The sequence below is a fragment of the Brassica napus genome, chromosome C5, assembly GCF_020379485.1.
Source record: "Brassica napus cultivar Da-Ae chromosome C5, Da-Ae, whole genome shotgun sequence".
In the NCBI taxonomy this organism is placed as follows: domain Eukaryota; kingdom Viridiplantae; phylum Streptophyta; class Magnoliopsida; order Brassicales; family Brassicaceae; genus Brassica; species Brassica napus.
Window position 1 is genome coordinate 28,933,729 of NC_063448.1, and position 13,735 is coordinate 28,947,463.

At 36.0% G+C, this 13,735-nt stretch overlaps 1 protein-coding gene across 1 annotated transcript; it reads left to right on the forward strand.

Moving 5' to 3' along the window:
* The first annotated feature begins 218 nt into the window (after positions 1–218).
* On the forward strand, positions 219–3,894 carry LOC106419646 (3-hydroxy-3-methylglutaryl-coenzyme A reductase 1). Its single transcript, XM_048759481.1, is given in 3 exon segments — positions 219–1,497; positions 1,594–1,651; positions 1,653–3,894. Coding segments are annotated over 3 exon segments (366 nt in total). The 5' UTR covers positions 219–1,406; the 3' UTR covers positions 1,870–3,894.
* The last annotated feature ends 9,841 nt before the right edge of the window (positions 3,895–13,735 follow it).

The window sequence follows — 13,735 nt, forward strand, 5'->3', positions numbered from 1 at the left end:
GGAAAATCATAGAGAGATTTGGAAGACTCGAAGTCAATGTAAACCAAATATATCTGTAGGGAACGCACAATAAGTTTTGATTACAACAACTGGGTCATTAACATATGCGTAAATGAAGTGAGAAATAATCGTAGAAAAATCTACATTATAATGAGCCCTCATGCGATACGTCAGCAGGAAAGTGGACCCCATTTTTAAAAAGTGTGAAAATTGTCAAGTCTGTGGCTCGAACCCGGGTTACTGTGATATAAACATCAACATTTATACCACTAAACTAAAGGATACTTAGTACATTGATTACCGAAACTAATATATATTTATGAAGGATTTCTTATAATGGATCCCACACATAACTGTAATGTTTCAATACTCACGTGTAACTTTGATCATCGAAACCTATTTAGTAAAATCCACATTCTGCCCCAATAAAACTTATAAGTGGGCTAAATCTCTTTTGTATATATCTAGGATTTTTATAGTACTCTTTCTCCACCGATAAAGCGAAGCGTTACCCTTTTAGCTTATCAAAAAAAATTCTAAAATTTTTCATCTTCACCTCTCTATATCTCCAACGATCAGTTATGGTACCGTTTCACCTCTGAAACGATCCGTCTCAGTATATATAATTCCTCAAACAAACCTTGAGGCTCATATCTCTTATTAAATTACTCCTAAATTGAACTGTCGCAGCTTTTAGCCAACCTTCGAAGATGTCAGCCTCCAGTGTTGTTGTTGCTTAATCGGTCGTTGTCCCCTCCGCCTAGAACATAGTACCCAGGAAAAAGTATTGACAATTTGACTTTCTATGGAATACTATATATCATATTTGTTTAATCAATATTCAAGCTATCAGTTTTAATACTTTAAGCGTATGTTTCTCTGGGCAGAATTTTGAGATCCACGGTTCTATCCCAGTTCGTGTGAATCACTACCATTCATCGCTACGATAGGGGGTCGATCGTGAAAGTTGATTGATCGCTTTGAAGTTGTCCGATTAACTAATATGATGTAAACTCTGTTTTGATGGGCTATAACGGAAAGTTATTTGGTTGCTAGGACTAACAGAGGCTGCAAGGCTGGGTACGTCTCAGGCGGAGCTGAAGGACGGTACAACTAGAGCGCCTATTGTCCGGTTTTTGTCGTGCCAACGTGCTATGAAACTTAAGCCTTCCTAGGAGAATCCAGATCACTTCGAAACGTCAGCTGTCATTTTCAACAGGTACCACCAAGATGTAAAAAATTTTATGTTTGTGGTGTGGTTCGACTCAAGGTTGAAACTTTTGCTGATGAAATAATGATTTTGTGGATGCATGTCAATTAGATTTACGAGGCTACAAACTGTACACTGTACATTGGCAGGGAAAAAATGGATATGTATGGTTCAGTTGTAACACCGGTGTGGTGCAATGGGGATGGACATGGTAACCAAAGGTGTGCATAATGTTATTGAGTTCCTCAGCGATGATTCCCCTGACATGGATGTGATCGGAATCTCTGGTGAGTTCCTTTTGTATGTTATTGGTTTGATTTTAAAATAATGTCTTTTAGCTTAGTGTCATCTTGATACTTACAAACTTGAAATTTATTGGTCAGATAACTTCTTCTCCGACATTAACAAACCTGCTGCGGTGAACTGCATCGAGGGACATGGCAGTAATTAGAAGAGAGATAGGGAACAAGGTGTTGAAAATGAGTGTGTCTGGCTTGGTGGAGCTCAATATACTCAAGAACCTCACCGTCTATGTTGTTTCAGGCTCTCTAGGTCGATTCAAATCTCATGCCAGCAACATAGTGTTTGATGTATTCATAGCTACTTGCCAAAATCCAGCCCAAAACATGGAGAGCTCTCAAATTGATGGAAGCCATTAATAGCAATCACCGTACCTTCACTATCTCCACCATCACTGAAGATACCATCATAGAGAACCATTGCAAGGCTGTCTAATTTTACTTGTCATCACGTTCATGTATTTCAGGAGCACAGTGAGAACATTCTTCCAAGTAGTGAAGGTGACGTAGGATTGACATCATCATCGGGCCCGTCTGTTTTGGGAGACAAGGTCGATGAGGAATGTGCTGCAGCAGATCCTCCAGAGAATTCAGACGCTCAGAACAACCGCAAGCGCTACCGTGAGTGATTGGAAATATCTATTATATTCCTATCAGCCCGTCAACGTCTTTTTTATGCATTTTTAAAAACTGCTATTATCTTTGTTTCCCATCATAAACTTTGGATATTTTTTCGCTTGCATGTTTTCTCTGTTCGGAGATTTTATTTCTATTTTGGATTATTAATGAAACGTCGACGGGTTCTAACTCATACAAGATTTGTCAGTGGTGTATTTTTTTGGTTTACCTATTTGTGACATTTTTTTTGTCCACCATAAACTATTTTTAATAAAGTCGAGTAAAACTCTAAAAATAAATAATTTTGCAACCGTATAATTTTATAAATTTTTCTAGAGTTATTAATTTTTTTAAAAAAAATAGTTTATTACAGTTCTATATTTTTGAATTTAATTTAGGTAAAATAAGAAAATAATTTAATTTATTGTTCGATAAATTGTTTAATTTTTTGAATTCAAATTTTATATTTTGTTCCTTACACTATTTGTTTTATATACTAACAACTACCTAAGTAAATACTAAACAACTTCATAAACTTTATCTTTTGAACATGAAAGCGCTAATAACGCTAATGATCGATCAAATCATTACGAAAATAATGCATATGAATTCGCCAGTCATTCTTATATCAACTTAATCAAAATGTGTGATTTCCAAATGTTATGTTCATCACCATTATATACAACACGGAAAAACAAAAGTGGAAAAAAATAAACGACAAAATCTCGTACACAAAACTACACAACGATCAATAACTTATCCGGCTCCGCGCTTGCGCGGGGGCTATACCCCTAGTCTATATAATAGCAGTCTCTAAACAGGGTAAAATGATCATTTAATTCCTGAAGTATTTGAATTTTGTTATAAAATAACTTATGATTTTATAATATTGAGAAATTTAAATAAGAGTAAAATTTATACCCGTAGGAGAAGATAATACTGATAACAAGAGAAGATTTGTTATTAGAAGGAGAAGGAATTGTGTATTACAATCGATCGAAATGATCGATTTATATAGAAGTGAAAAAGTTGAAGTTACTATGCGTGCATAGTGATAGTGGGACCCATATTGATTATAAAGTCAAAAACTTATGCGCCTCCTCCATTTTCAACACGGCGCTTTTATAACACTCCCCCTTGGGGACCGGTGTCGCTATTATCTCTCGCTTGACGTCTATGTTGCCTCGTTAAAAACCTTTCTAGGAAAACCCAATGGGAAAAACCATAGTAAGGTAAAAAGAGTACAACTACGTAAGCTCCCCCTCGAATGAGCAGTCATAGATCCTTTTGATGACGCATTCCAATGTTACGAACATGTTTTCTGAATACCGAAGTCGGAAGTGATTTTGTGAAGAGGTCAGCTGCATTGTCGCATGATTGGACATATCTTACTTCAATCTCTTTCTTCTTCACGAGCTCTTGAGTGTATGAGAAGAACTTCAGATGAATATGCTTCGTTCTATCGCTTTTGATATATCCATCCTTTGTTTGAGCAACACATGCTGCATTATCTTCATATAAAATAGTTGGTTCTATATTTTCGTCAATTCCACTGCTTGAACAGATGTGTCGGCTTATTGATCTTAGCCATACACATTCTCTACTTGCTTCATGGAGTGCAATGATCTCAGCATGATTTGAAGAAGTAGCCACGAGCGTTTGTTTCTGAGAACGCCAAGATATAGCAGTGCCTCCGATCGTAAAAACGTATCCTGTTTGCGATCGGGCTTTGTGTGGATCTGAAAGATATCCTGCATCTGCAAAACCAACCATTTGACCTTTTGAACTTTTAGGATAAAACAAGCCTAAATCAATGGTCCCTTGGAGATAACGAAAAACATGCTTAATCCCATTCCAATGTCTTCGAGTTGGGGATGAGCTGAATCTTGCCAAAAGATTCACAGCAAATGATATATCAGGCCGTGTACAATTTGCAAGGTACATCAGTGCTCCAATTGCACTTAGATATGGTACTTCCGGACCAAGTATCTCTTCTTTCTCCTCAGGTGGTCGAAATGGATCACTTTCAATATTAAGTGATCTAACGACCATTGGGGTGCTAAGAGGAGTTGATTTATCCATGTTAAATCGTTTCAACACTCTTTTAGTGTATGTGGATTGATGCACAAATATACCATTTTGTGAATGTTCTATTTGTAGGCCAAGACAATACTGTGTCTGTCCAAGATCTTTCATCTCAAATTCTCCCTTGAGATAGTCTGATGCCTTTTGTATTTCCTTTTGAGTTCCGATAATGTTAAGATCATCAACATATACCGCGATTATTACAAATCCGGATATTGTTTTCTTGATGAAAACACATGGGCATATAGGATCATTCACATATCCTTCTTTTGTTAAATGATCACTGAGACGATTATACCACATACGTCCAGATTGCTTTAACCCATATAATGATCTTTGCAATTTTATTGCACATAACTCTTTAGGTTTGGAACTTAATGCTTCTGGCATTTTAAATCCATCAGGAACTTTCATGTAGATATCAGTATCTAATGATCCATATAGATAAGCTGTAACAACATACATGAGACGCATCTCTAGATTTTTATCAGCTGCTAGACTCATCAGGAATCTAAATGTGATGGCATCCATAACTGGAGAATACGTTTCTTCATAATCGATTCCAGTTCTTTGAGAAAAACCTTGAGCCACTAGACGAGCTTTGTATCTCGTAATCTCATTTTTCTCATTTCGCTTTCGAACGAAAACCCATTTGTACCCAACTGGTCTCACATCTGCAGGTGTGACCACAATAGATCCAAATACTCTTCGTTTATTAAGCGAATCAAGTTCAGCTTGTATTGCATTTTTCCATTGTTCCCAATCATGTCTCTTTCGACATTCATAGACAGATTTTGGTTCTGGATCATCGATTTCTTCATTTATTTCACTTGACACAATATATGAGAAAGCATCATCAAGGTCATTTTGTTCATTTCTATTCCATATCCTTTTATTATGGATGTAATTAATAGAAATCTCATGATTATCTCTCGATTCATGATGCTCTGATTCATGATGCTCTGATTCATCAGAATCCTTATCATTTATTTCTTCCAAAATATTTTCTGCTATTTTGGGTGCATCATATATTTCAGCTTTCTTCTGTTTCCTAGGATTCTTATCCTTAGAACCAACAGGTCTACCACGCTTCAGGCGTGTTTTTGGCTCTCGTGTGTCATCCTCCTTTTCTTGTTCATTTGGCATTTTGATACGAGCAGGAGCATTTGCAGCTGGTATATGAGATTTAGTTACTGTCTTGGTATCTACAAATGCATCAGGTAGCTGGTTAGCTATACTCTGTAAATGCATAATTCGTCGAACTTCTAGTTCTGACTCTTTAGTGGGAGGATCAAGATATAACAATGATGGTACACTCCATTTTATATCACTTCTAACATTTTTGTTTTCTCCCCCTAGAACTGGGAATACATTTTCGTCAAAATGACAATCAGTAAAACGTGCTGTAAAGACGTCACCAGTCTGTGGTTCTAGGTATCTTATAATTGATGGGGAATCAAAACCAACATATATTCCTAATCTTCTTTGTGGTCCCATCTTTGTACGTTGTGGTGGTGCTACATGCACATATACCGCACAACCAAAGATTCTAAAGTGGGAAATGTTTGGTTCTCGACCAAACGCTAACTGTAGTGGGGAATACTTATGGTATGCACTCGGTCTGATCCGAATGAGTGCTTCTGCATGCAAAATGGCATGTCCCCATACAGAGGTTGGAAGTTTTGATCTCATGATCAATGGTCTTGCAATCAATTGCAGACGCTTAATTAAAGATTCAGCCAAACCATTTTGCGTATGAACATGAGCAACCGAATGTTCAACTTCAATTCCCATTACCATACAATAGTCATTGAATGCTTGGGATGTGAATTCACCAGCGTTGTCTAGTCTAACTCTTTTAATAGTATAATCAGGAAACTGTGCTCGCAGTTTGATTATCTGAGTTAGAAATCTCGCAAATGCCACATTTCGAGATGATAATAGACAAACGTGTGACCATCTACTGGATGCGTCAATTAATACCATAAAATAGTGGAATGGTCCACAAGGTGGGTGTATAGGTCCACATATATCGCCTTGAATTCTTTCAAGGAACTTTGGTGATTCTTTATCGATTTTGGTTGGCGATGGCCTTACGATCAATTTTCCTAGAGAACATGCAACACATGTCATTTTATTCCCTTGAGAAATCTCCTGGATTTTCAGTGGATGACCATGTGAACTTTCTATGATTTTACGCATCATTGTAGTTCCTGGGTGGCCAAGGCGATCATGCCATAACGTGAACTCTTCTGGGTTCCGTTCTACTACAAGATTTGATTCGATCTCATCGATATAAGTATGATGTAACTCCGAAGGAAGCTCTGGAAACTTTTCCAATATGTGTTTTCTGCCACATTTCTCAGAACTTACATACATGTATTTCTTTCCATCCTCAGTTGCAGACTGAGTATCATATCCGTGAAGATATATGTCTTTGAAACTCAACAAATTCTTTTTAGAACTTGGAGAATATAGAGCATTATTTATGGAAAATTTTGTTCCATTTGGCAACGTAAAGTTTGCTTTACCAGTTCCTTCAATCATGTCTGCAGGACCTGATATTGTATTGACGACAATTCTTGTCGGTTTTATATCAGAGAAATATCTCTTTTGTCTCAGAATAGTGTGCGTCGTTCCACTATCTGGTATGCATATTTCACGAATCCGTTTCTTAGATTTTGCTCCATTAGCATTCTGATCCAATTCTGAAATTGTCATAAATATAAAAAGAAACATAAAATTCATTCATATAAGGAAAACACACAATAATTATACATTAAGGTGATGTTAAAACATCATTATTTGTTTAAAACAGGAAATGTAATAATTATACATGACAATATTGAAAACTATTCAATAGTCTTATTATAAACATTTCGGCTCTCTTCAGGAGTAATCTAGTCCAGCTCATTAGCGAAGTCGGAGGCATCGAGGTACGATGTCCCTTCAAAGTTTTCAGTGAGGTTCACTTCTTTAGCTTTGCCTTTCGTGGACTCTTGATATAACTTACAGAGATGTGAAGGAGTACGACAGGTACGGGACCAATGTCCTTTACAACCACATCTGTAACACACTGTCTCACGCTTCTGGGTGGTATCCTCTTGAGTTTCTTTACCCTTGGAAACTTGCCCGGGTCTAACCCACTTGTTAGATCCCCTCCATTTGGGATTGTAAGTTTTTCCACATTTGTTGTTGAAACGGCGGCCATGACCTCGATTGGCCTGGTTTCTCCTTTCCGAATTTTCTATCGCCGTAGCATTCACTTCAGGGAATGCTTTGGCTCCCGTAGGTCGGGAATTGTGGTTTTTGATCAAGAGCTCATTGTTCTTTTCAGCTAACATGAGCGCAACCATCAGTTCAGAAAATCTCGTGTACCCGCATTTTCTGTAAATTTCGGGCAAGAAGTGAAGCTGTTTGTGGAAAGTGATATATGTTTTATTCATCATTTCTGCCTCAGAGACAGGATTACCACAATACTTCAGGAGTGCAACTATCCTCAGGACAGCGGAATTGTAATCCTCAACCTTTTGAAAATCTTGGAACCTCAGATTTTTCCACTCTTCTAGAGCGTGAGGGAGGTTGATTTGTCTCTGGTTATCGAACCTTTCTTTTAAAGTTTGCCACAGTTCAGCTGGGTCCTCGACGTTTGCATAGTCGTGCGTTAGATTTTCATCTAAATGCTTCTTCAGGAAGATTATCGCTTCGGCTATATGTTCGGGTGGTGATTTGTTACCGATTACAATTGTTTCGGTTATCTTTTTCATCACCAGATATGGTTTCACGTTTGTGACCCACCCGACGTAATTTTCGCCAGTTATTTTCAGGGCCGGGAACTGGAGTTTCTCGATGTTTGTCATTTGTATTTCTAAAAAAACACAAAATAAAATATTTTATTAGAATTTCGTAATTTTAAAACGAACCATTTATATTGATAATACACGCAATTACAAGGAGAAGCGATGTAAAGAAAATTAAACCGATATTCATCTTAAATTCACTCTGAGTAAATTCTCCAACGAATAAACCATAAATAGAAACACAAATAAAAATGGCACATAAAAACAAAAGTGCGCGAATCATCTTTCTTGAAATGAAAAATCGGAGGAGAGCGATTTGAAATTTTTTTTTTTGAGAGAAGATGAAATGTTTTGGATGATGAAATGGAGTGAAAATGAGTTGTATTTCTAGATGAAAATCACTGTTCATGACCGTTGGAGAAAGGGGAAATTTTTGAAAAATTTTCTTTGTGACCGTTGGTGTTAAATCGAGTGCTTCAAAAATCAGTCCGAAAATATCGTATTAAACAGTCAATCAAATCTATAAAATTTCATAAAAGTAAAAAAAAATTATGACAATGAAATATTTATGTTATGATAACAAATCATGCGAAGGCTCAGCCGATCAATGCAAAGTAATAAATAAATTATACGGCGGCTCGGCCGACCAATTAATAATAAACAGAATATAAGGCGGCTCGGCCGACCAATAAATAATAAACAGGATATAAGACGGCTCGGCCGACCAATAAATAAATTAAATTACAAGTAAATAATATAGGCGGTATTCCGGCCATTATAACATGATATAAATAATAGTAGAGGCGGTATACCGACCATTATAACATGGTATAAATGATACAAATAAATTTTACCGAATCGCAGAGTGATCGTGCTGATAACGTGTTATAAAATAACTTATGATTTTATAGTATTGAGAAATTTAAATAAGAGTAAAATTTATACCCGTAGGAGAAGATAATACTGATAACAAGAGAAGATTTGTTATTAGAAGGAGAAGGAATTGTGTATTACAATCGATCGAAATGATCGATTTATATAGAAGTGAAAAAGTTGAAGTTACTATGCGTGCATAGTGACAGCGGGACCCATATTGATTATAAAGTCAAAAACTTCTGCGCCTCCTCCATTTTCAACACGGCGCTTTTATAACAAATTTAACACTTTTATACTTCAACTCTCTACTATGCAATTTAACTCCTCAAGTGATTGTTGACTTGGCAACATTAAACCTAAGAAAAGTCCACGTTAAAAACATAAAGGTAGACGTTAGAATTAATTTTCTATAATTTTTTTTATCTTCTTCCAATTTTCTTCACCAAATCAAAACCTCAATGTTTAAATAGATTTACTCCAAATAAGAAGCTCAGAATCCTAAATCATTTCCACACTATTACGGTCTGTAGTTCAAAGTCGAAAGTTTCGACGACGTAAACTGAAGGAACACCAATCTGAACCGAGAAAATGAAACAAGCGGAAGGAAGTGATGATAAACAAAGCTAAGTGAGATGTTCTATGGTAGCTTTTTTTGGTAGAGATGATTCTGATGTAAAATAAGAGGAACAACAAGAATAAAAAGTTGCAGAGACAATATACCTCTTGAGCTTGGTACTTGAACACAAATAATTGAGAAAAATGTTGGTAACACATAACCTTGAGAAAGAAGAAAGATTTGTTGATTAGTTTTGCTTGAAAATCCGGGATTTCCCCCAAAGCTATTTAGGTTTCATTTGTCTTCTTAACGATTTGTTTGTTTTCTTTCTTAAGATTTCTAATTTGGTACTCTGTTTTCCAAGACATCTGAGAAACAAAATTTTCAATCTGTTTATTAAAATTCATATTCATATGAGAATTTGAAAACTTTGGTTAAGAAAAATTTGAAATCAGAAAATAAGCGGGTAGAACTTTGTCAAAATAGATTCAAGGTTATGTACGTGTTTGATTTAGGGGGAAATGAATCAAAGGGTTTGGCTTTTGATTTGTAGAAGATTTAGAGTTTAAGATTTTATTTGGGGAAGAAGGTGACAAGAAAAGAAATAAATAGAGATCACTTTTAAAATTAACGTTTGCCGTTTTGTTTTTAACGTGGACTTTTCTTATGTGTAATGTTGCCAAGTCAACAAACATTCGAGGATCAAATTGCATAATAGATAGTTGAAGAATAAAAGTGTTAATTTCAAATACTTCAGGAATTAAATGATCATTTTCCCCTCAAAACAGTACTATTTTCAAAACTCAAAAACGAGATTATTTCCACCGAAATGTATCTTTAGTAATCAAGATATTTTGTTTTAAAAGTCCCTAATATCTTATATATATAAAGTAGAGTTGTGCTTTTCATACAGCTCTCCACCTCATCATCTTGAATGAGGCTATTTGTGACACCTGTCCACTCTCATTTACGTTGTTTGCTTCATTGACTTAACAGATCTCAGTTTGTAGGATCTAAGTAAAACAACCTTTTTATAGGCTTCGTTTGTTTCTCTTCAAATAAAGCCCATCAAATGATGCCCTTTCTTCTCTCTAATCGACATTATTGTCTAACCTGCAACATAACGATCCCATTCCACTTCCCCCGATGAAATAACGCTCCATAGTTATGGCATTCAATCAACAAAACCCGTTAATCCCACTATCATCTCTTCATTGTACCTTTAATCCATTGTTCTTAAACTTTTTCCGGCGTATACAAAGCTACAACAATGGTGAATTCTTCACCCTACTTTGCAATCTGAACTGTTCCAAAGAGGAACAAAGGAAGCAGGAAGGTTCGAGAACACAAGTAAATGACTAGATCCATCGCACCCTCCCACTACTAACACTGTTTATAATTGTAAAACATAATTTGATATTTATGACGTTGGTGCAGTAGCGGAAACAAATGACGAGAAGCAGACGACAACTCTAATATATCCTGGAGTAGGATTTAATCTTCTAGGCCAACACTTCGCTGAGAGGAATTAAGAAGCTACTGTTTACGTTGGGAATCTCGACCCCCAGGTTCTTCTCCTTTCTCTCTCTCCCTCGCACGAACCTTAGATTTCAGATTGATTCGGGAGATTTTCTATGTGTTTCCCAGTTTCTCTTATCTGTGAATCGTAGCTATCTGAAGAATTTCTTTGGGAATTGTTAGTACAAGCATGCCCTGTTGGTAAGTTGAACGCTTTGATTCATATGAACAATCTTCGCTAAGTTTCTTCTTCTCTATCTTATGGTTTTTGGTTATACTTAGAAGAACTGGTCTTCCTCTGACATTAGGCTCTTTTTTTTGTTTTTAGATTTTATCAATTAATGTCTATCTTCCCAAAGATAGGATGACAAATCTTCATCAAGGTTATGGATTCATTGAGTTCCTTAGTGAGGAAGATGCTTAGTATGTAAGTATTTCTCTTTTCCAAGAGTTTTAACTTCTTTCTCTACACAATAGTAAACTTTTCTTTCCATGTGCAGACAATTAAGCTAAAGCTTGAAGCTTTGATATATAGATTAGGATTAAGAGTGATACAGAGGAGGCTAAGAATGATCTGCGATGACCTTTCATTCACACAGGGAGTTGGTACCGGATGGGTTCAAGACAGTCGAGTATGATGGGTTCGTCTCAAGTTATCAGAGACAGCTCTATCCATGTTCTTCCATGTGTTCTAATCGTTGCTCTTGGTCATATTCCATTCAGTTTCACTGTAAGAAGAAAACTCCCAACCTTTTCAACTTTTTTCTTTTCCATTTGTAGAAAGTTGTGACTGATTTGTATCTTTTGGGTCCAGTGTGGTTATTCTTCTTCAACATTAGCTACAATCCTAAGGATCTCGGTTCAAATGTATCTGAGGTACTTAACCAATCCATTGTTCTTAAACCTTTTTCCAGTGTTTAACCATATATATATACTTTCTCAGTGGCCTCTCCAATTCCTGTAGAATTATTTAGATATTCTGTGATATGTTGTTTGAAATTAAGTTCAATGTTTAAACTTGTGTGCATGTTTACGGATCGTATTTAGGAATGTGATTAGCCAGTTGTAGCAGCAATGATACATCATCTGACCTTGGAGATCCTAAGAAGAAGAAGCTTTACGAAGCGAAATTGTGGGTGAAGCCATGGTTGAACTTCAAGGAGCTGCAGAATTCAAGTTTGATGGTGATGATGCCCCTACCATTACTCCCTTTGATTTTGGATGCAAAAGGTATGAATACAGAATACAGAGGTTACATATATGTATGCAACAGATAGATAAATCTTAAGTTTCAGGAGATGGTCTAGAAGACACATCTCAGTTCAAGGCAATATATTTTGGCTTCTCAGATTACAATGACCGTCTACCATCAACTCTCTAATTATAGCCAGAAATTAATATGAATGTTCTATACCGGCAACGTTGATCAGAGGGTTCCATCAATATGAAAAGCCTGAACACTTTTTGAGATCTGTTTAAGGAAGGTTCTATTTACTCAATAAGTGGGTTTGACGTAGCACGGAGAATCACCACCTTGATAAATACTTGAGAAGATGTTGCGGCGTTCATTGACATACGGATATTATAATACTTGAGAAGATGTTTATATTCTGCAACCACGAAAACTACTTCCGTTGGCAAATATCAACACCCACCTACCCGGTTAATCTCACATCCTCTGTATGTTAACCTCTGCTTTCAAGCATTATCAATATTGATGACTATGTTTTTCTTGCCAAGACATTACTGGTGAGTTGTGCGCCATCAGGAATTCAGGATCACATTGAACGAAGAAACACATACAACTCAACATACAATGCAACCATTCGCCTTGACAGGTGCTTTTCCACAGTTATGTGTAACATTACGCATTTATGAATAACGTAATTCCACGTCACATGGATTTTTCTGTTTGTCTTCAGGTCTTTCACAAGTTAGCCATCGCGTTTCAGAAAAAAAGACAGTTCTATTGTTGCTCCTAATGTAGTTGTAGCCACTAGCATTAACCCAAAAATCGTTGGTGGTGATTCTCCTTCTACCACTACTGAATCGTAACAATGGCAACCATTATGAGACTGTGAAAAACTGTAAATGCGAGTTCCATAAACCACATCACTGATACAATTCTTCTGCAGCCCAGTTATTTTTGACTGCCACCTCTTGCACCCATTTTTACTTTGATACACAGACTACAACAATATAAAGAAAATGATGATCATGAGAACGTTCATCTATACGGCATACTGATGCTGGACCAAAAGGCCCACCCATACTTTCGCTAAGGTTGTAAGACATCCACCTGTATAGACCTGAATATGTATTATAGGATGACGTTCACCTTAAACAACTCATTGTCTTTACATTCTATTTCTTGAGAGGTCGAAGTTGATGAATTTTTTTCACCACCACGATCTGATTAGAAGTAAACATTCAGAACAGACACATCGTTAACGACGGGTTATTGACTTCCACAAGAGAACTTTTTTAGCACATAATTTAACTGAGAATAATCTGAAACATTATATACACTATTTCAGATAAAAGAAGAATATCCAATAAATAAATAAATAAAACTATTTAAATAATAATTTATAATAAAGTTACCTCAATATAAAATATTAGATTATTTTTATAAGATAATATAAAAATCAATATCAGAAGTTATTTTCATAATATAATAGAAAAATCAATATCAGAAGTTATTTTTATAATATAATAACATTTTAATAATGAGTACATATATTTCTAAAAGCAATATTATATTTGTATGGTT